Source organism: Molossus molossus, unplaced genomic scaffold (genome assembly GCF_014108415.1).
Source record: "Molossus molossus isolate mMolMol1 unplaced genomic scaffold, mMolMol1.p scaffold_m16_p_5, whole genome shotgun sequence".
NCBI lineage: Eukaryota > Metazoa > Chordata > Mammalia > Chiroptera > Molossidae > Molossus > Molossus molossus.
This window is the reverse complement of record NW_023425388.1, coordinates 34,436,752-34,460,767: the sequence shown is the minus strand read 5'-3', so window position 1 is coordinate 34,460,767 and position 24,016 is coordinate 34,436,752. Positions and strand designations below refer to the sequence as shown.

The 24,016-nt window shown below is 36.2% G+C and overlaps 1 protein-coding gene across 2 annotated transcripts in view; it reads left to right on the top strand.

Annotated features, from left to right (window-relative positions):
• ZBBX (zinc finger B-box domain containing) overlaps window positions 1-24,016 on the top strand; it is a 108,438-nt gene that overhangs the window by 4,833 nt on the left and 79,589 nt on the right. For both annotated transcript variants that reach the window (XM_036243551.1, XM_036243550.1), the window contains exons 2-6: window positions 2,167-2,280; window positions 4,849-4,939; window positions 11,129-11,177; window positions 12,036-12,145; window positions 18,475-18,570. In XM_036243551.1, coding sequence (XP_036099444.1) covers window positions 2,167-2,280; window positions 4,849-4,939; window positions 11,129-11,177; window positions 12,036-12,145; window positions 18,475-18,570 — 460 coding nt within the window. The remainder of the gene's footprint in view (window positions 1-2,166; window positions 2,281-4,848; window positions 4,940-11,128; window positions 11,178-12,035; window positions 12,146-18,474; window positions 18,571-24,016) is intronic.

Here is a 24,016-nt window from a genome sequence, read left to right as displayed (position 1 = left end):
GCAATTACAATGAACAGAGTAAGGATATTCAACATTTCTATAGCTATGGCTAGCACCCTGTTATGATTAGTTCTTTATTATTTTATAATTCTCTCTCACATCCTGTTTGCCTTAGAGATCATCTAGAGTCACAGATGATCTCTAGATGACCCTTCCTCTCAAATATCACTAAGGGCTAGCCAGTATGGAGTGGGGACAGGCTGTCAATGTTTTAAAAAATATTTTTCCTTTATTGATTTTAGAGAGAGAGGAAAGGAGAGAGGGAGAGAAACAGAAACATCGATGAGAGAGAACACCGATTGGCTGCCTCCTGCATGCCCCCCACTGAGGATTGGGCCCACAACCTGTGTCAAGTCTCAAGTCTGTGGTATATATTTATAAACATTCATCTGAGAAGCATTTATTAAGAGTGCTGGGGAATGGTGGAAACAAAAGTAGGAAGTCCCAATCTTTGTCTTCAGGTAGCTTGCAGAGGATGTGAGTAGGTAAAATTACATTCACAATATAGTGTGAACCAGGATGTGACTTGAAAGCACAAGGGCTATGAGAACAATGCCCAAATTGCTGGGGTAAGGGCAGGGGGTGTCCAAGCTTTGCCTGAAAGATGGAATTAGTTGGGTGTAACTTGGGCAAAGGCACAGAGACCACATAGTTTGGGGACTTTCAGACGTATCCAATTTACTAATATTTATAGAACAAAGTTGGAGAGAAGGGCAGGGTTATATCGATAGTAAACTAACTTGTATACCACACTAAGGAGTTTGGAATTCTTCTTGGACATAAAGAGGGTCACTGTTTCCTGGCCTATGTCTCCCTGATCCACAGCCCATGCAAACAAAGACTGGGTAGACATGAACACCCACTCGATGTAATTGCTCTGCAGTTTCTTTTCTTGGCCTTTCCTTGTTCCAAGCCTATGTTTATTTGACATTGTCTTAATAATTATCTCAAAATTTGTCTGACATTTTGGGTTTGGTGTTTCCTAACCCCCAACTCACTACCTCTTTCCCAGTCCTTAACCCATTTCAGCAGGTTGTTTCTGGCCCTTGAATTTGTTGTGTTGACATGGTCTCTGCAGGATCAACCTTAGTTTTCTTCATTGTCATTGCCTGCCCTTCTGGCTCTGTGTGCAAGGCTGTGTCCAAGAGAAAGCCTTTGTCTTGTTCTGGACACACAGAATCCCACCATAAACGCGACCACTTGGTTAACAGGCCAGCCCTTTTTTCAGTTTCACTCATTTCCTCTACCACAGGGGGGACTTCAGAAACATTAAACGTTCTCTAAGCAAACGAGTGACACAGTCGTATTTGTACTTTTGAACTTTTCCTCTGGAAGCCACATGGAAAGTGTTGTAGGCCCTTGAGAGTTTGGGCTGGGGAAGATCAGCTCAGGGACTAATCCTGAACTGTCCCCATCCCATCCCAGAATGACCTCGTTCAGGAAATGGCATTGTTGTCCTCCTGGTCACTCAAGTAAGAAACCTGGGATTGTCTTAGATTTATTTCCTTGTCCCTTCCCTGGGCAGTAACCTACTTCTGATCAGTCTCTATGTCCACTTAATTCTATTTTTTATATTCTCAAATGCTCCCATCTTCCCCTGCTGTCTCTAGTCAGAGCAGCATAACCTCTCTATTAAGATTATTAAAATCGTCTCCTAACTGGTTGCCTGGATATTAGGCCACACTGTCATTTAATTTTCCATTTTGTGGCCAGTGATCTCTCTAAGATGCAAGTTTGATCAATTCTCTTAAAATCCTTTAATGATCCTTATTGCTCAAAGAATACAAATTCCAGTTCCTAACCATAGCCTACGTGGCTCTTCATCATCTTGCCACTGTCGCCCTCAGAAGTGCCATTTCGTCCCACTGTCTCCAGCCTGCACGTAGAGTTTGCCTGGTCACGTGGAGTTTCTGGTTCCTTGGCCCACACATCACTCTTTTCTGCTTGTGCCTACACTTTTCTCGATTCCTCGGACACTGCTCTCGCCACCTGCTTTTGGCTGGCTAAGTCCTTTGATCCCATAGGGCTTAGCTCTGACTTCAGTTTCTCCAGAATTGCTCCTACAGTTCCATCACTACTTTGCTTAAGAGAAAAAGATGATATAAAACTGTTTAGCATTGGTTTTGGTGATCTCAAATGAATATCCTGCCTTTCAATCTTATTCAGAAATGCTCAAGAACTGAAGATGGAGAAAGTACAGTTGGAGTTGGAGAACCAAGAGATAGAAAAGAAATTACAAGAATTCCAATCAACAAGGAAGAAAGAAAGGGAAGAAAGAGAGTAGGTGACATTTTTAGAGAATTCCAGAGGAATAAACTGAATTATATAAAGAATGATTTTATATACTATAGTCTTCCTATCAAGATCTGTTCTGAATGAATACTTTCTGTTTTTCCCTGATGAACAAGCCATATTAAATTTTCCCTTTTCTTATTTGTGTTTCTGATACAAGACATGTTTTTTTGTTTGTTTTTAATCACCATTACTTTTGTTGCTTCTGGATCTTATATGCTCTTAAATTTTTTTTATTTCTCTTCTTGTTTCTTCTGAATCATTTATAGTCTGAAACATGTAGGACATTAGTGCAGAATTTGCCCTTTACTCTCATGAAATTGCCATCAACAGGAGATTGCCAGTTTAGGTTTAGAGTCATTTTAATTTATTAGAAGACTTTTGGGGGCAAGCGTTTACATGTACATAAATAAGAATTATTCAAAACCTTAAGTATGTTTGAAATATTCTTAACCAATGTGCTATAGCTAAAATTTTATTAATGAGAAGTCTCTAATATGCAAGAAGTGTCTTGCATATCTGTACTAATTTTCCTGAGAATTTGGTTTTATTATAAATAATAAATGTACTAAAAGTAAAATTGATAGCTATGTAAAGGAAATTATCTCTTCTTAGCTCTAGGCCAACTCTCAGCACATTTTGCAACACTGGTTTTAACCACTAAAAACTCTTTCATCACAAATGTCTTATCTTTATACAAGCTTATATATACATATGTGTGTGTATGAATGTGCATGTGCATGCAGCTGACATGTCTTTTATGTTTTTAGAAATGAAGTTGTCTAAAAAAATATGTGAATTGATTCACACCATATATTTCTACTTAATGTATCTTAGTGCTCTTGTCAAATCAGCACCCATTGATCTCACTTCTTAAATGGCTACATGATATTTCTTTGTGTGGATCTAATAACATTTATTTTCCAGATTTTTATTAAGTTTTTAGTATTTTGTGATTATATATACTCTTAATGAGCATGCTTCTACATTTTTTTTTCTTATATATGCAAGAGTACCTATGGGATAAATTTCTACCTGTATAATTTTAGGTCTAAGTATATGTGTAGTTTACATATTGGTAGAAATTGGAGAAATTGTCTTTAAAATAAGCTTCAAAAGTGTGTAACTTTCTCCTATAGAGAATGAGAGTGCATGTTTCATGTGCTTTTCCTGGTGTTAAATATTACCAGACTTTTTGTATATTAAATTTGCTTATGTTTGGTGCACAAAGTGATGGTCATTAGATATCTATGAAGTACTGTCTGAACCCTTAAAGAAAATTCAAATGTTTATTATAGTTTCAGTAGTATTTATCTTTAGGTCTAACTCTTTGACAAATATTCATGACATAAACCAAAGAACTTACATGCATAACCAATGGACACAGACAATAGTGTGGGAAAAGGCGGGAGGGAGGTGGGAGTGGGGAGGAGGGAGTCAATGGGGGAAAAAATGTGGAACATCTGTAATACATTCTACATTCAACAATAAAGATTAAAAAAAAAAAAGAATCAGAAAAAATAAATATTCATGACACGTACACATATCCTTTCTAATAACCAGAGTATTGGTTTAATCAAAACATCTTAATGTTGTACGTCACCCAACTGACAAAAGTCATTGTGTGTCTTGCTGCTCTTCTCTTAAGGATCCAATGGCCAATTCTAATTTTTTTTTTTTTTTTTTTGGAACTTCACTGCTTTAGACTTCTCAGTGGATCACAAATGTCTGTGAATCAGTTTCTGAAATCAGCCCTCAAGGCTGAGTTTTCATTAGCTGAGGAACCTTTTCTAGATATTTTAAAAAATGTTCTAAAGCTTCAGTGAATTTTCAGAATAGTTAAATCTTTTTCTGAGGTTACATGGACAATAAATATCATAGCCCCAATGAGAACGTGCCACCTACTGGTTAGGGTGTTGGAAGTCCAGTGATCTCATCTTGGCTTTATTGTTTATTACCTGCGACCTTGGGCAAGGTTTTGTCTCATTATCCTTTAAATGGGAATTGGAGTCCCTGCCCTGTTGACTTCAAAAACATTTTTGTGAGTCTCAAAGGTGCTTTGAAAACTAAACAGTAAAGCTAAACAGTTTGCTTTCTTTGTCATCTCAGTTATCTTTCAACATAAGAGCTATCTGAAATCTTAAGGAATTAGTCACTTAGTAGATCTGAATATTTTTAGTTATTGTTTTGCTTCTTTTTCCTCTTTATATTTGTGAACCCTGAACTTTTACAATTGCATGACAATCTATAATATTTCCTGTAAATCAATAAAGCTATCTTTAGTCATTAAATTATCTAAGAAATTGAATGCTTCATCTATTTGGACATTTCACTTTTATTCATTTTATCTGAAAAGTTCCAAATATGGTAGAGCTATATTTTAGAATTACCAAGGATATTGTGGCATTTCTGATGTTTCATTTTTATTTTGTGGTGGTCTGTTACATGCTAACAACTGAATTTCAATTTCCTGAAATAGGAAAAATATATTTATTTTCATTAAAAGGAGAAATGTATTTAGTTATTACAGTTTATCTTTTGTTATATATATTGAAGGTCAAGCGGCTATCACTGGAAATCTGGAAAAGTGGGAAAATTGGGTTATCAGTCACACGTAATGTCACAAAATAAAGGAAATGTTATTAAGGTAAGAAAATACTGTTTGATTTTCAGGAAATTTGCCAAGCAATAATATATACATTATTTTTTTTTAGGTCTTGCATTCCCTCCCATACTTAAGAACTTACTGTTTTAACAACTACATGTTACTGTATTTTGATTAATTTTCATAGGTTATATAGAGCTTTCATATTCAAGTATCGTTCTTTTTTCCATCGGCAAGTTGGTTTTTAGAAATTCACTTTGAGTTGAAATTTCTTAAATAACTTTTTTTTCCCATCAGTTCAGTTCTGGTTTCAAGTATATGAAATAGAACTGTGCAGATCTGTATTAAGCTGAAAGCTATTATTTGATGTAACAAAGAACAAATTTTTTTGTCTGCCTTTTCGTTATATCACATTTGTTTAATATGTTGATGTTTTGTTTGAATAATAATTATTATTCACATCCTGTTGATTCCATATGTGAAGATACCCAAAGGAAAACTACTTATAGATTTCCCAGCTATATAATTGCTTTATCTTTACTATGTGTTGTAAAATAAAACATTACATTATGTGTATGATTAAAGCCAGATGACTGTGTTTCTGTAAAGAAAACTGTTTTGCTTCTGAATTCTTTAGTACAAGGTCCGTGACTTTGTAAGTTTTAACTTATATAGCTTTTTCTTTTTTATATACCTATCATCAAACTTTCATTGGGCAGTTGGCATCTACAAAGATTTTACTCAGTGCTTCTAAACTTTTTGTCTTTGAAAAAACATTTTATTGTTTAGTGTCATTTTCTTACTTAAATATGTTTCTTTAATTTTTGGATTGAAATTCACTTCCCATTTTTTATCATCATTCCGAGATATAGTGTTCCATGTTCCAGATGCTATTGTAAATATAATATATTAAAAATACTGACTCTGTGATTATTGACTTATTTTTTAGTGTTTATTAAATGCTTTCTTTGTCATATAGTAAATTTTCTTTATTCTCCAGGAGATCTTCATCTATGTGACAGATGAGGCACATATGAAAATATTTATAGAAAATATCACTATGTATTTTTTGCCATAACTCTTTAGTGTTTGAACCATCTGTACTGGAGAAATAATAGTTTAGTTTTGCAAATATTTGAAAGTCTTCTAGATGTGTTTGTAAGAAAACAGTGACAAATGAATCCCAATGCTGGTCCCCACAATCTTCATGACTGAGTGGAAGGGTGAGAGCAAGGAGGGCGGGTGATACAGATGGTGGAGGTAGAAGTGAGCCCGGACAGGAGGGAAGCCTTCCAGAGCAACTCAGGAGTCTTGATTTTTTAAAAATAGGTGAAGGAATTCCCTGACAGCTTTGGACCAGGACGATAGCAAGATTAAGGTGATGATTTATGATGATCGATTTTGTTCAAATATCCAGTGCATTTGGAGTTTATAAATACAGAGCAAATGATATACAAATTGTTTTGCTCATGCATCACATTAATAAAGAATATATTTTGAGCATAGCTTGGTACCCATGAACTATTTATTTATAAATAGAATATATATATAATTGTTTACTACTATGTGAATTTTAAAGCCAAATATGGAGATTAATCAATGATAATATAAACATAAATAGATGATTCTTTTCTGTTCTCTGACCTTTTCCTGAGCTCCCTCAGCATGCGGACATGCTACTTTGGAGGTCACTGGTATAGAAACAGAGAGACTGTTTAAAAAATCTAGAGATTCAGATGAGAACAGTCTAACTTAAAATGTAGCAAAAGAAATATAAAGGGAAATATGGACCCAAAAAAGCGATGAGAAAGAAAAGGAGGAAGTCAAATATATGATTGACATTGCAGCCTGGATTGGCTAGGAGACAGAATAAAGAAGAAAGTTAGAAAAAACGTTCTGGGATATTGCTTTAGACCTTCTTCCCTCCCTCCCTTCCTTCCCCCCAGCTTTATTGAGGTATAAGTAACAAATAAAATAGTAAGATATTTAAAGTGTACAATTGATTCAATATACATATATTATAAAATTACCCCCCACCGAATTAATTCATACATCTATCACCTCACGTTTATCCCTCTCTCCCTTTTTGTAGTCAGAACATTTAAGTTCTACCCTTTTAACAAATTTCAAAGATCTATAGTCTTTATTTGAATTCTCATGTGTTCGTTGAAGACGAGAGAGTAAAAGTGGTTCCTAAGAATTTATAAAAAGGGGAAGAAAGGTCAAGGACAAAGCTCAGGAAGGGCAGGTGTGAATAGTAAAGCTCCAGGTATCTGGAGGAAAACCAGTCAACAGTTCATCTGCTTGTTCTGTTTTATCTTGTTAAGTGCCTATATCACTCTTAAAAGGCAGTTGTTATTTTTCTAGTGCCACAGATGAAGTAATTTAACATCAAATAAGTAACTTGCTCAAGGTCAAGCATCAGGGCCAAGTTTTGAAATGCGGGATTTCAGGCTGGTTCTAAGATAATTCGCCAGCTTTGCAGTAAAGGGAGCCTGAGAAGAGAAAGAATGGTGGGACTAGAATCAAAGTAATGTGATTTCATAGAAGAGAAATGTGACCAAGGGTGTTTTCAGAAAATATGGAGAAGTCAACATTGTCTGGTACACTGTGTAGTGGAAAAGTTTTAGACCAGTGTTGCTCCACAAGGGGCATTCCTCCTCCCCCATCAGGAGACATTGGGCAATGTTTGGAGACATTCTTAGTTATCTCCACTGAGAGAGTTTGTTTTGCTGATGGTATGTAATAGCTACAGGCCAGAGATGCAGCATACACCCTATCGTGCATTGGACAGCTCTCGTAGCAATGAATTATCTTGGCCGACATCAAGAAACCCTGTTTAGATTAAATTCGTCACTCATTTCATTAGCTCTGGGATTTTAGGCAAGTCATTTGACCTTCCTGAGTTTGTATCACCAAGTTTCTAAGGATACTTGCTAATTACTTCACAGAGTTGTTAGCAAGGTGCAAGATAATAGGTGTGAAAACAATTGTAACATTAACTGAACATCACATTATAATGTCTATTTATGGAGAATGAGAATTTCTAGAAACACTGAACTGGGTTTGATGATTTGGTCATTATTAGGTGTAAAAATATTTTCAAGTGGTTGAAACAGAAAGGCGGCGGCAATGTGAAAAGACTAATGTTGCAATGAACATAGGAACAGGCTACCCTCTCAACTCTTCAGTGGGATCAAGGAAAGACTTTATTATATTGTTTTTGAGAATCAGGGAGAAGATGAGTCAGTTTGTAGTTGAGAGACGCATTCACAAAAGTGGCACAAAGATTAAAGATGCAATTGAAAGAGGTGCCAGTTTCTGGGCACGTCATCTTTGAAGACCTTAACCGAGGCAAGGAGGACACATTTCTTCTGAGAGCAGAAAGATGGAAGAGAAAACAGGTGGCAGCGGAAGTTAAGTTTGAGAGGTTTAGTTTGACAGGGAGTGAGGCAGAGGACACTGTAGAAAACTCTTACCGGGAAGACCTCAACATTCTCAGTAAATATGAAGGTAAGATCATCTGTTGAGATTCAGGAAGGAAAATGGGGTGAATCTGAGATTTCTGGACTGGGGAACGTTTGGAGTATCTGCTGTGGGAATCTTGATTGAGGATTAGCAGCAAATGAATACATGGATTGCTGAAGAGCAGAAGAGCCCACTGGAGTTGTTCAGCATGGATTTATACGGGATCCAATTAGGATTATTTCACCACAATGGTAGGTAGGTATGGGTGGTTTAAGAAGGAGGTAAAGTGATCATGGTTAGCGCTGAGAAACTCCGAGTCTGGCTTTGAAGGTGTGGCCACACAAATTGCTGCTTTGGTTCAAGATTTGGTCATAATGGTCAAGTGGCTGAGGACACATTCAGATGTTCATAGCAGTTGGCATGTTGGAGGGTTTTCTGCTTTAGGATGTCAGGTGAACTTGGACATTGAAGTCTCCACAGTCATCACTTAGAAATGTGATGAAGAGAAATACTGGGCAGATTGATGATGTTCTGGTGGGTGAGGATCCTGGATATTGATAAAGGCGGTAAGTGGATGGTGAGAACCTTCAGTGGAGGCAACTGAGTGATGACAGCAGAACAGTACTCTGGGCACAGCACTGAGGAGCAAACGGAGGAAACTTTTCTTCTCGTAAGTGAAAGGGGGTACAAATGGATCTAGGTCCTCTGGAAAGTTCTGTAGAGGAGGTTGTGTCACAGGAAAGGTGCGTCCAGTTTATATGAACTTTTGGAAGAGATATTTTTAGAAAGGTTTAAGGTATAAGATAGTTAAGTGACAATTTCATAAGGGCTCCAGGGAAGGACAGGGGAGCCTGGATGGAAGGAGAAACAGTGGAGAATGGCAAACGCCAAGGAAGTCATCGGATTAATGATAAGGCTGCTTGAAAGGGTGGCTCGTGGGAGGAGTGTGGGTCCAGCCTGGCAGATTAGGGCACTGAAGGGAGTTTGGAGGCGTCGGTGAATGCCAGGGGCAGATGATGACAGCATAGTCGGACTCAGAGGGCCCAGATGACATGTCTGAGTGGTAGAGCTCTCATTCAGGATCTGCTGGTAGAGGCTTGAGTGGGTTAATTCGGCATAGGCTTTGGTACACTGAAGTCCTGCTATTTGGAGATATATACATGAGTCTGTGAGTGTGTGAGTGTGTGTGTGTGTGTGTGTGTGTGTCTGGTCCAGCACTACTCCACCAAACAGATAAAAATGAGACTTAGGAGGCCAGTGTGGCTCAGTTGGCGAGCCCTGCCCCATGCACTGACAGGTCACCGGTTTGATTCCCAGCCAGGGCACATGCGCAGATTGTGGGTTCCATCACATCAGTTTTCTCTTCCTCTCTCTCTAAAACCAATAACAACATATTTTAAAAAATCAGACTTAGGAGGAAATTCTATTTGCCTAAAAATAGCAGCTAGGAGTTTGTTCATTGAAATATTTTCATGCAATTTGAGTTATTTGAAATAAATATGACTGCATTCATAAAGCAGAAAGATATTCTTTATAATATTAAAACAAACTATAAAATTTCCCTAATAATGGGTTCAGTTTGCTTTAGCAAATTATTTGCTTTGGTAGCCTATAACCACATTGAATATGTTGCAATTCAGAGGTATCATTAAGGCAGTAATATTGGATAATTTGGTTATAAAAATGAGATGAAATTATCTGTAACATATAATATTGTAAGTTTAAAAATAAAAGTTTGATTCACTAAGAATTGATTATTTAAATGCCATTTTTTTTTTTTTTTTTTTGCTGTATTTGGTACATAGCATCTGAGTAGCTACTTATAGAATGTGAACAAATACCCCTTTGAAGCAAAACCACCAGATTCACTGAGAACAGTTAGGCCTAAATTTTCAGATAACCGCAGTTGGTATAGCCATAGACATAGAGGCAACCATTGTTCTCATATTCTTGTTACAAATTGGGCAATTGAGAGTGCAAATTGCAAATTGAAAACAAGGCATGAATTGACAGTGTCTGTGTAAATAGGCACACTCCTCCATGTTCACCTGCGTGCTTTGAATGTTGGTTTGAATAAGAAGAAGGCAACTATATGCAATTGGCAAGTCGGTTCTATCTCTTTAAATCTTAGGATCCCAGGATTTTAAGTGAACATTTATCTGAAATACCTAGAGTGAGTCTTATTCACCCAGTTTTTTGGGCTACAACTTGGAAAAGTCAGGGGTCACAGATAACATACTTTAATTCTCTGATGCTTAACTATGTGGTTCTCTAAATTGGGCAAATAAGATAATATTGTTTCGTACACTTATATAAACAGAGTAGCTCACTAAAATTCAGTTTAGATCTAGTCTACACAAATATTAGACTTTTTGTCTTTCAGAAAGACCAGAGATAGAAAAGCTATACTATTTGAATAGCAGTGCTTTCCCTAAAGTCATTTCATGATATATAACAATTTTTATGTAACTGAAGATAATGTAACCTAATTTTGATCTCATAAATACTTTATGGCGTATTTAAAAGACTGGTCTTTATATTTCCAATATATTCTTTGCTATAAATTTTATTAATTTAATTAAAGGGTCTATTTATGCTTTAATGATGCTCTCTTATTAATTTTATATTATTCTTTCAAAATGTTTGTTTTGCTCAAGATGCACAAAAATTTTTATAACTTTCTAATACTTTTGTTAATGACTTAAACTTTCTTTGAATAAGAGAATGTATACCTAACAAATAGTATCTATTTCATTAATACAGGTTTCTCCTGGAAAACTGAAATTAAAATTACTGAGGGAGCAGCTTCAAGGTAAACATTTTACCACTGCTATTAGATGCTACAGAGAGAGTGATTTCTTTTACATTTGAATGACATAGAAAATTAAAGTGCTAGAATTGTCCATGCAGTATAAAGACTCCAAACCCCCAAATGATGACTCTTTATCTTTGATATTCAAAATACATTCTATTTATGTTTATTTATAGTAGGGGAGCCTTATTTTATTTTCAAAGCATTTCCATTTAGAATGTGACTATAACAAAGCATTTTTTTTCATAGTGAGGATTTTCATAGCTCTGGTCCTTAAAGTTTATTAATGTAATCTTTTAACTAGGATAACAATTTGGCAGTATAAATTATAAATTGAAATTTTACTCTAGGAAATTAAGAGAATATTAAAAAAATTCCTTTATATTTTAATATATTTTGACAATATAAAAAACAAAATTTGTTTTGGATATATAATAACTCCAACAGAAATAAGACATTTTAATAGAGGAAAAACACATTTAATGTGAATGGTTAAGATGTTTGGTAGACAAGTTCTATAAATATATAGAACATTTATAATAGAAGATGTTCTGTGTGAGCTTCAGTTTGATCCAATGATGGGACAGTATGCTACCGGTATTTTATCAAGAATATAGTTTTTAACACTTATTACATTTTATAATTTTACCTGTCCAGTGTAAGTGAATTGTAAGCAGAATGGATATGGCGGATATGTGTGGCCCTGTGGCCTTGGGAGGATTAGACTGGGCTACATGCCATTGTTAGTAGGTAGCTAATATTATTTGAGAATTTAGAAATATGCATACTTTCATTACTTTATCAATCAGAAATCTAAACACCTATTTTAAAGCGATTAGCCTGCCTTTTTTCCCCCAGCGCCAGTGAGACAGCCACATAATTATAAAATGGCAAATTCCTCTGAAAGTGAAAAACCCAAGATAAAAGGGAAGGCCTGTGGACAGTGTGAGAAGAAGGCTGCTCTGCTGGTACGTACTTTAGGAAAAGATGCTGGAAAATAATTTACTCATGGTCTTGGACACTTTCCCCAACCTGAGCTGCTGAGCCGGGCACTGTCCTGCTGTGACTCGTCATGAGGGTGAGTGCATGCGGCTGCGGAAGGCCAGCCACCTCCAGATCCGTCCCCTCACTCCTGTGGGCACTGCCTTAACTGACCCTCCCGGCCTCGGACATGCCTCTCCGCACACAGACGTGCCTCAGTGCCCCCACCTGCAACCGGAACCCAAACCACAAGAGACGTTCTCCTTTAACCCCCCACATCTCCCCTGTTCCTCCTTTGGTAACACTTGAAGAGTTGGTCATACTTGCTGTCATCATATGCTTTTCTCATTCTCTCTCTTTTTAAAATTGAGGTATAATTTACTGTGAAGTTGACAGATCTTAAATGTGCAACTAGATGCCTTTTGACAAAGGTCTACACTCCCAAGTTACTAGAATACCCCTGAAAGCTTTCTTGTGCGTTTTCCAGTTCATCCCCACCCCAAAGGCAACCACTGTCCTGATTTTTCACACCTTATCTTCAGTAGTGCCTATTCTTGAAGTTTATGTCAATAAAATGATAAGGTATCATATAGGGTTGGGCAAAGAAGGTTTGCTCATTTATTCACATGTTGAATGACATTTGGGTTGTTTCTGTTCTTTTTCCTATTATGTTTAAGGCTGCTGTGTACATTTATGTGCAAATCTTATCCCTCACTCTGAATGCATTTATTCTTCTTTCCTTAAAAGTTCTGAAGTGACCTTGAAAAAAAGTGCCTCCCCCAAATGCTTTCTGACAGCTCTCTAAAGTTTCATTAATGTCAATTTCATGAACTTAAAAAATTATTGTAAAATACACCATAATTTAAAAGTTTTCGTCTTAGCCATTTTAAGTGCACAGTTCAGTGGCATTAAGTACATTCACGTTGCGGTGCTACCATCACCACCGTCCATCCGCTGAACTCTTTTAACTTGCAAACTGAAATTCTGTACTCAGTAAACAGTGACTTCCTATTTCCCCCTCCCCTCGACCCCTGGCAAACTCCACTCTGTTTTCTGTCTCCATTAATTTGAACACTAGGTGTCTCTATATATGAAATCATATAATATTTATTATTTTGTCCCTCCATCATTGTCCTTATTTCACTTAGCGTAATGTCTTTAAGATTAATGCATGTTGTAGCATGTACCAGAATTTTCTTTATTTTTAAGGCTGAATAATATTCCATTGAATATATTTTCCACATTTTGCTTGTCCACTCATCCACTGATGGACATTGGGTTGCTTCCACCTTTTAGCTACTATGAATAATGCTACTGTCAACATGGGAGTACAAATATTTATCAAGTCCCTACTTTCAATTATTTGGGGTATATACCCAGAGTGGAATTGTTAAACTCCCATTCTCTCTTGAACCCTGTCCATTCAGTATTGGGTCTCCACTATTGTCCAGTAAGTGGTCCTTTCAAGGTCACCTGTGACTTCCGCATTCTTAAATACATTGGTCACTTCTCAAGTCTTATCTTAATCTGTCCGTAATATTTGATACAGTATCCCTGTCCTTTCCTATGACTCTTCACTTGGCTTTCTCTGAAACAGCATTCTGTCTTGGTTTCATTTTATTTTGCTAGCTACCCCTTCTCCATTTTCTTTGTTGGTTTTCCGTATTCTTGACCCTGTAACATTGGGATGCTACAGGCCTCAGTTCTCAGTCCTCTTCTCTAGTCTGTCTATTCTTACTGTTTAGGTAATTTCTTTCGCTCTCTTGGCTTCAAGGACAACCTCTACTTTGATGATTCCCAGATTTCCATCTCTGACTCATCTCTCTCCCTTGCACTTTCAACTCAGTCTGCCTAATCAACACCCTACTTGGATGTTAACAGGAATCACTAACTTCCCATGTTCAAAATTGAACTTTAGTTTATCTCCAACCAATTTTCTCCCTCCACTGTCCCCTCGTATCAATAAAGGTCAACTCAAATGTTACGTACCCGACGGCCCTTTATTGAATAGCAGCAGCTGACTTTCACTCTCTAGTTTTGTGAAGCTTCTTCATTCATGCACATAGCAGTGACACCCTTTCACGCTTATTTGTTTATTTTCCAACCACCTTTAATGTCAACTTCATGAGAGTGGTGATTTTGTTCTGTTCACTGCTGTGCGCCCACCACCTTTGTAGATACTCAACAAATATTTGTTGAATGAGTCATTTCTTTAAAACTTTTTGTAGTACAGACTTTAGACATATCTTCCTTTCAGTTAGGGTTAAAGATACTCCAGTACTTTTTGAAATTTAATATATATTACACATACTTAAGAAGTAGTCCTCCCCCCCCGAAAGAATTTAATGATTATAACTGATATTGTAGACTATATTGTAGTTTCAGAGAATTTAGCTATAATTACTTCTGATTTAGGGCTATTTTACTAGCTTTATTTAATAGTAGTTGGAACTGGGCTCAAAGAATTAGAATGCTGTGAGTTTAATAAAGGGTTAATAACAATATTAAATGTAAAAGTAAAACTCAGCCTTTTGGTATAATGCTCTTACAATTACGTCATACTATTATCCTATTGGACATAATGGTGGACAACAAAGAATCTTAGCCAATTGTACCTATGTAGAAATATTTAAAAATATAAACAAATAGTAATGTTTTTGCAGCTGTAAATATGAAGGGGACTTACTGGTTGAATTGAAGTGTTGAGGTTCATTGTTCATGATCTGAAAAAGGTTTATGTAGTAGCTATGAGTTAATATTTTTATTGAATCCTATTCTATGTTGAGCACTTTTTAGAGGCTGTGGAATTTGAACAACACGGCATAGGTAGATAAGATTTGACCTGAAAATGAAGGATCTGGTTTTCCATAGAGTATGAAACGCGAGGAAAAGACGCCCCAGACAAGATAAATGGCATATGCCTTTCCTGGAAAGCAGGCGCTGACAATGTGCACCCATTTGCCGGAAAACGTGGTGTACGGACGCTGGGCTTTAGGCCTTAAACACACTGAAACATTTCACTAATATCTTAACAAAGGATGTTCTTTGATTGGAAATGAAAGTAATATACTTGTCATGGCACAATAATAACAATAAGTTATTTAACAATTCAGGCTAGGCAACTTTAATGAAGTAGACTGTCCTAGTGTTAAATAAACTCTGAGGTTATCCTATCTTACTGATTAGATAACTAGAGCCAACCTTTCTACTTATGCTGGGGTCATTGGGGACCACTGGATTTGGGGTAGGGGTTAAGAACTTGTGTTTTGGGGGTTTGAATTTCAACTTTACCTGTTATTAGCTATGTGACCTTTAGCAAATAACTTAATTCCTCTATATTTCTGTTCTCTCATTAGTAAAGTGAAATAATATGAATAACAGTAGTCTACACTTCTAAGTTGTTGAGGATAATAGGTTAATAAGTACATGAAAATATTTAGCATTGTGCCTGCTATATTGTTAGGAGACAATAAATTGTGTGTTTTTGTTGTTGACACATTTTCTTAACTCCTGATACATTCACTATATATTGATGGTAAAAATATAATTCCAAACTTCTAAATTTTTAATTAAAAAAAAGTTACAGTAGTTTTAGGCTGTTTCTACATGGCAAAAGGGAAATGGATAGTTAAAAATTATATATTAATTTGGCAAATGTGGATAATTTCATTAAACTCAAATGGTTTCTAAAGGCTTAGTACGACTGAACTAGCCTTGATCAAATTAAAAACAGGTTTGCTGAAACTGCACTTGGGCACTCCATCACTGAAGAAGCATCTGTGGTAGAATGGCATGCTTATCTATGTTTTTACTGTGTTTCTGCTGGTTATACAGACTGCCGGAAAAGATTTTCCAGTTGGCGGTCATTTCCACCTAATTTAAATCCAAATGTGCTTGTGTAACAAAATGTGTGAACTTACTCTGCTACTCCAGCTTTGATCTTCCAGTGCCCAGTGTCCGTTTGGCTACTTTCAATAAACGTCTGTTTTCAACAGATACTTGCTTTAGAACTATATTTTGAAACTGATTTTCTGTCCGCTGTGTTATATTGTAAAACCATTGCAGGGTATTTATCAGAAATTTATGAAAATATTAGCAGATAAGTAAAATAAAAATTAGGCACAATACATTTCGAAATCTACATTAATAAAAGAATATTACCATATATGCATGTGGAATCATAGCTTTTCAAATTGATTTTGCACATGAAAAATCATGGATTTAGATCATGTGTTTATCATCATTTCTCTAAGAGACCGTAGCTCTTGAAACAAGATTGGAAGGATAAGACTAGTTCCCATACTAGGGCTAGTGTTTATTTTTCTTCTTAAATAAAAAATCCAGTGCTGTATAGCTAATCACATTTGAAAAAATATATATTTGGATTTTAACAAATACCAGAACATGTAGTCATCTGAAATATGGGATTTTATTTTATTGCAGATTTAATCAAGTTTTTTTTTTCAATAAATGATTAGTACTGCAATTAATGGTCAATAATTGATTTAATGGTTAGTAACGTGGGTTGAGGGCAAAAGCTTGAGCCAGAATGAGGGTTGAATTTTGGCTCTATTAGCTGTACTACCTGACACATTTTTCTCTGTACCTCAGGCCGACGCTCTAACCGCTGAGCCAAACCGGCCAGGGCCTGACACATTTTTAATAATTATGTTCTTTTGTTACCTCATCTTCACAATGGAGATCCAATGATCATTATCACTTTAGAAGGTAGTGAGCATGAAATGAAATGAAACGTGAAGCCCTTAGAATAGTGAGTAAATGCTCACTAAATGTTGTGAACATTGTTATTTGAGTCTAGCTTTCCTTTTTAGTTTCATTATGGTTACATGAAATTTCTCACTCTTTTAGCCTTTCTGTAGTATTGTCCTAATCATTTTGTATCTGATGAATCTGTTTACATTATTGTAAATAACTATGTCATCATATGGGGACTTATAATTTAAAAATACTGATGGACATAAAATGTCTATTAGAGTTTTAATAAGAGTTTAGTCTACTTTTCTGTCTTATACATTCCAGTGCCTTATTCCTCTGTGTGTGGTCTGTGCACCAGCAGCTACATGGATCACCTGGTAGCTTGTCAGAGACAGTATCTCGGTGGCATTTCAGACTTTCTGCACCAGACTCTGCATTGCGGCAAAACCCCAGGCCATCCATGTTACAGTTTGAGAAGCAACACTCTGTTGCACATTTCAGTCCACCAGTGACCAGTACAAGGCAGAAGAGCTCGTTCAACCTCTCTCCAGTCTGTCTCAAATGCTGCAGGCTTGTGGTTCCCTGATATGAGGACAGAGGAAGGAAGGGGAGAACGGCGGTGCACACTCTAAGTGGGGAGGAAAGGAGAGAGCGTCCAAGGGAATGTGAAGTCCTTGGCACCGTCTCTCCAAGCCCTCAGGCTCTCTTATTTGCAGTACCTCTTCTTTACCTGGGCCAAACTCAGGAAAATGAGATATTTTAGCCATTCGCACTACTTTTTGTCATATTGTAGAGTGTTGAAGTGGCTGTGCAGCTGCACGGTAGTAGTTTCACTTGCAGTATAAATTTCATTTATTTTTTTTTAACTTTCAGTCTTTCCTGGTACTATCATAGATACAAGTACATCATATTTTTCAATATATACCTAAATTAATAAAATTACATTTTAACACCATAAAGAATTTGGAAGATAAATATATACTTGTCCATAATCATTTCACCAGTCTTAAACATTGCTGATATTTTGATGAAGTTCTATCCAGGTTTTTTTTTTTGATATATACCCCTTTGAGGAATTTCTAAGAATACTTTTAAAACCATATTTTGAGAATAATCAGTGAAAGAGTACCATTCCAGAAAGTGTATGAGGACTTTTGGAGGCAAATATCACACATATCATTTGAACCTAACTGTGCCCTGTAAATCCATACAGAACAATAAAAGAACTGAAGCTGTAGTCTTGACCCAGAGATAGTGCTGTTTAGTTTTCACCAGGTCAAGAAGTTTGACCTGATGCTGCTGATTGCTTTATGATTTATTCAAAAATTGTACATACATACATGCATCTAACACACATATAAACCTACATTCTAGCTATTATAGCTATTGTGATATGAGAGTAATTTCTTTACCAGTTAGTTTTTCTCAGAGTTAAATCTTAACTAGGACAAATGGCTGTCCCAGTTTCCTTGGACTTCTCAATTCCGATGACATCAAGGTATATAACAAAAAACGTAGATACTAGCAATAACATCTTTAAGCAAACGTTTTCTCAAAGTCATTATAAGATTAAAATATATATATATATATATCTTTTAAGGTATGTCTTGAATGTGGAGAAGATTACTGTTCAGGATGCTTTGCTAAAATTCACCAGAAGGGGGCACTGAAGCTCCATAGAACAACACTTTTGCAGGTATGACTTTAAAATGCCTTACTGGTAGTGTATTTATAGAATGTTTCAACACAAAGACATTTAAAACATGCTTAATTATCTAGAATTTAAGGTGATTTACATTAATTTCTAAAGTTTTATTATGTACAGTCTTTACATATATCTTAAAATTATTTTACTGAATACTAATCTGGATTCTATTTTGCTATTTAAACTGTATTTTAACATAGTTCCTGAAACACTTAGCTTGATTAGAACTTTTAGATTTGCATTCTATGTGTGAACTTGACATTTAAAAATTAGACAATATTTTTAATCTATTGTTTTAAGTGAATGCATGACTTAAGTATTATTTCTACCTACTTTATAAATAGAAATCTCATGTTTGCTTTTTTATGTTTAGTTTTAAAAATTATTCTTTTATTTGTCCTCACCCATTATTATTTAAATGAGCTTATCTCTCAGGTTTCTACTTTTCCTCCTACATATTGGAACCTTTTATTTATTTTCATGTAATCATTGTTTTTTGAAATGCCTAAACTCAAACCATATCAGATGGTCTTAAAATACTAATACTTAAGCAACAAATAGGGTTAAATATAAATATAAATTTAAAAAAAATTAAGCAACAAAAATATATATAGATATATATAGATATAACATGATACCATTTATATTTAATGATGCTTTGATTTTCATAGATTTCATTCCTTTGACAGTAATTTATTCAACAAATATTCATTGAGTACCTCAGGAAGCAGTATCTATGGTAGATAATGACCTTCACTGGGATAATGAATATCACTGGGATCCTGCAATTGAACTGGAGATAATAATGAGAACCAAGGACCTTGTGTAATGGGTTAAGGATTTTTATTATCTTAGAGGCAAAGGAATCTAAATATAATTAGATCTGTGTTTAGAAAGCTCACTGGTAGATTTCAATTTTTACATGTTACTTTAATATACATATTAGTAGCTCTAAAGACTCAAGCCATGATAACCACAAAACCTTACTCGTATCAATATTTACCAAAGTTGGTTACTTTCAAGTGGCTACTTAGTGTTTAGAGCCTCCTGGCAGAAATGATGGAGGGAACGAGGAAAGCAAAACGACAACTGCCAGCTGTCACTGTCCCTCAGGATGGTACAATTGAACCATCATGAGATAAACGTTGATGTATATAAAAGTGAGTATAATTGTTAACACAGAAAGAGTATAGACTTTAACTAAAGCCACTCCACTTCAAGGGGGAAGACTCTAATTGCCCTGCTGTGAGTTTATAGTAGGAATTTTCCACTCAGTGATTTATTCAGCACTTTTGCTGTGCTGTCACTCAGTGAACGCAGGTACCTGCTGGCTGGTGTGGGAGATACAGTGAGACTGGCTCCTCCCCCAACTCCAGGATTGGATACTCGAGATGTATCCAGGTCTGATTCTCTTCTCTCCCTCTCTGTCCACACACACACACACACACACACACACACACACACACACAGTATATTTTTGCCTGTTCTAAACTCTGTTAAATAATTAATTATTTGCAAAACAAAGTGTAAATGCATTCCTCTCTGGGCAGGCAGCTGTTTAGAGAACCTAGAGGGGCAGAAGGCTCACTTTCCCAGAGCTTCACCAATAAGACAGAAATATAAGGATGGCGGAGGCGGGGTTCAAAGTTCCCTTAAAAAAGAATTATTATAATTCATAAGATTTTAGCATCCAGGTGATGTATATATCCTAAAAATTCATAAATTTGTTACTTATAAATATTAGTTAATATTATATTTAAGAAAACAAAATAGCGCCCTGGCCAGTTTGGCTCAGCGGTTAGAGCGTCGGCCTGCGGTCCGGAGAGGCCCGGGTTCGGTTCCCGCTAAGGGCACGTACTTCGGTTGCAGTTTGTCCCCGGCCCTGGTTGGTTGTGCGGGTGGCAGCCACTCGATGTGTCCCTTCACGTCGATGTTTCTCACTCTCTCTCCCTTCCTCTCTCTCCCTCCCACTCTATCTGTACAAAAAATGGAAAAATATCCTCCGGTGAGGATTAAAAAAAAAAAAAAAGAAAGAAAACAAAATAGAGCACTTACAATATATATAAACAACTGAGTCCTGGCATGTTTTACCTACTCGTCAGTGGGAATAATGCTTCGTTCTTATGCCACAAGTCTGTGTTCATTGCCCTGTTGTTGTCCTTCCGAGTCTACTGATGAGAACACTGGTTTGGTGACAGCCCCGAGGGTCTGGAAGTTCAGTTACCCAGGCAGACTCTTTGGTGGCCATTGCAGTTAAGTCTTTGTTTAACTAACCAGAATTTCAAAAACAGAATGCTGGGATACCCCGAAGGTAGATGAAGAACTCGTGTATAGGCATCACTGGCAAGAATATTTAAGAAACAGCTTTCTTGAGATATGACTTATATACCATGCAATTGATTCATTTAAATTGTGCAAGTCAAAGGATTTTAGTAGTTTCATAGATATGTGCAACTCGCAGCACAATTAATTGTAGAACATTTTTATCATCTCAAAAAGAAACCCTTTTGCTACTTCCATCTCCTCTATTTCTTTTCTCCGATTCCCTGGCAACCACTAATCTGTTTTCTGCCTTTGTAGGTTAGCCTATTCTAGACATTTAATGTAAATGGAATCAGACTTGTGGCATAAGAACGAAGCATTATTCCCACTGACGAGTAGGTAAAACATGCCAGGACTCAGTTGTTTATATATATTGTAAGTGCTCTATTTTGTTTTGGTCTTTTTATGTCTGGCTTTTTTTTTTTTTTTTTTTTTTTACTTAGTGTAATATTTTTAGGTTTCATCCATGTAGTGGCATGTATCAGTACTTTATTTTTATGACCAAATAACATTCCGTTGTATGGTCGGTTATAGCACATTTTGTCTGTCCATTCATTATTTGATGGATGCTTAGGTTTCCGCCTTTTGGCTACTGTGAACGATGTTGCTATAAACAATCTTTAGCGGGTTTTGTGTGGATATATGTCTTTTTTTCTCTTAGCCGTATCTCTAGTAGTGGGTCATATGGTAACTTTATCTTTAATTGTTTGAGGAACTGCCTGATGTTTTTCTAAGTGGCCGGTCTGTTTTCACCAGCGGCTGAGAGCTGACTTCTCTGTGTCCTAGCTAGCGCTCCTTACCTGTCTTTCCGATTCTAGCATCCTAGTAGGCACAAAGTAGTATCTCGTGGTAGTTTTAATTTGCATTTCTCTAAAGACTAATGATGTCAAGCATCTTTTCATGTGCTAATTGGCCACGTGTGTATTTTCTTCGGAGCAGTGTTGCCAAGACTTTTTGAAAAGACCTGGGTATGGGACTGTTTATCAGCCTGCACGTCAGTGAAACTCCACATGTGGGGATGAACTTTTGGATTTGAGTACTAAGAACCGCAAGGGGAAGGGAGATGACATTTGAAAGGGGTAGGGGAAGGGGGAGGAGCGTTTCTGTTACTATCCGTGAAGGACGTGGTGGTTTAGGGACCTAGCGAGTGGCAGGAGAGAGGAGAGGATTGATGTGGGGCAAGGTCAGTGCAGAGGGCCCCGATCCACGTCCAAGGGAAACGAGGGGCTTTCTGTGCCGTTTATGTTGAGATAAAATTCAGGTATGCAAGCTCAGAAACTCACAGGGTGGTTCTGTGGGTCGGATTAAATAACAACAAATATAAAAATATTCTGCTCATAGCAGGTGCTCCATATTTGGTTTTATTAGTCAGGATACATTGTTAGTGGAAATTCAGTACACTACCTACACCATCTACATTTAGAAACTAGAAAACAAAGTAATATTAATGATAATGAGTTTCAAATATTAATGAAATGATTACTTTTGGTTTTAGAGTTATTTTCCAAAATACTATGGATATATATATATATATATGTATATATATATATATATATGAAAGCTTTTGTTGAAAAACAGTGAAGTAAAGTATTAGGGCTCTGTTTATTAGAGTATATTTAAAAATACAGACTTTCTCCTTATCCAAATGGAGAATAACAGAATCTCGGTTTTGGAGGGGACTGTTCAGATCATTGGTCTAACCACGTCTGAACCTTTAATCAGTCACATTGATGCTGGAGAGAGGAGGAGCCTTTATACTCTGCAGGTGCTACTTATGTTATCTTACAGATTTATCTTGTAGTCTGACAAATTTCACAATTGTTTTATTTACTATATTTTATGTTCATTGGATTTTATAGGATAAAAATCAACCAATTGTGATGTAACAGCATTATTATATATAAAAACTAAATATGACCAATTATTGTCACTGAGTTTATTCTGCTCTGCCTAAAAATCTGTCATTCGAAGCATTGCATGTAAAATAATTTGTATGCAGCTCAAATAATTACTCATGCAGCTCAAATATGAGTAATTGCTAAAAGTAGCTAACATGTAATATTAGTTAAAAATAATAGTGAGTACTAGCTAAGATAATCAAAATTGTGCATAGTTATATGTCATCAAAAGTGCACATAGCAAGCAGATTGCAGGTGTGAATTTCCTGCGTTATTTTCTTGTTGCTATTCTGACTCACTTTTAAGATTGCTCTCTAAATAGAATTTTTTAATGTAATAAAAACCGAAAGGCACAATTATTTATACTGAGATCACATTTTATTATTTTTCTTGATACCAAGAGATTGAAACATTTTTGACAAATGTTGCCTTTTGAGCTATTATGTTTATATGTTATATTGCCTTATTTTAAAATATTTTAACTGCTTAGCTTTATTTAATTATTTCTACATGTTACTTTATGATAGCACTAAATATTGAGTCCAGATTAGTTTTACTTGATGTTTAGTAGCTGTAGAATAGTAAGTAAACTGCATTCATGTCAGGGACATGTGCCCAGGTCCTTGTTTGTTTGTTTTATCTCTTTATGTGTCAAGGAGGAATATCAGTACATAAATCTTTGATTAATGAAGCCCGTGGTTTCCGATAGACCTTTATAAGAAAGGTACATCTGAGGGTCCTTCAAGTTGTACTGAAAATTATTGTCAAATGATACTGGTATAAGAAATAAACTTCAGCCCTGGCCAGTTTGGCTCAGCGGTTAGAGTGTCGGCCTGCGGTCCGGTTCCCGCTAAGGGCACGTACTTCGGTTGCAGTTTGTCCCCGGTCCTGGATGGTCGTGTGGGTGGCAACCACTCGATGTGTCCCTTCACGTCGATGTTTCTCTCTCTCTCTCCCTTTCTCTATCTCCCTCCCACTCTATCTGTACAAAAAATGGAAAAATATCCTCGGGTGAGGATAAAAAAAAAAAAAAAAAAAAAAAAGAAATAAACTTCAGCCCCATGAGTTTCACACTTCCAGGATTTGATTCCTGTCTGGCTTGCAATAAGTAGTTTTATACCATTGATATTTTTGTACTACTCACGCACATTCCATATCTGCTTTTAGAACTATGATGAGTAGATCTGAACTTAAAATATAGTTTTGTTGTGAGTTCC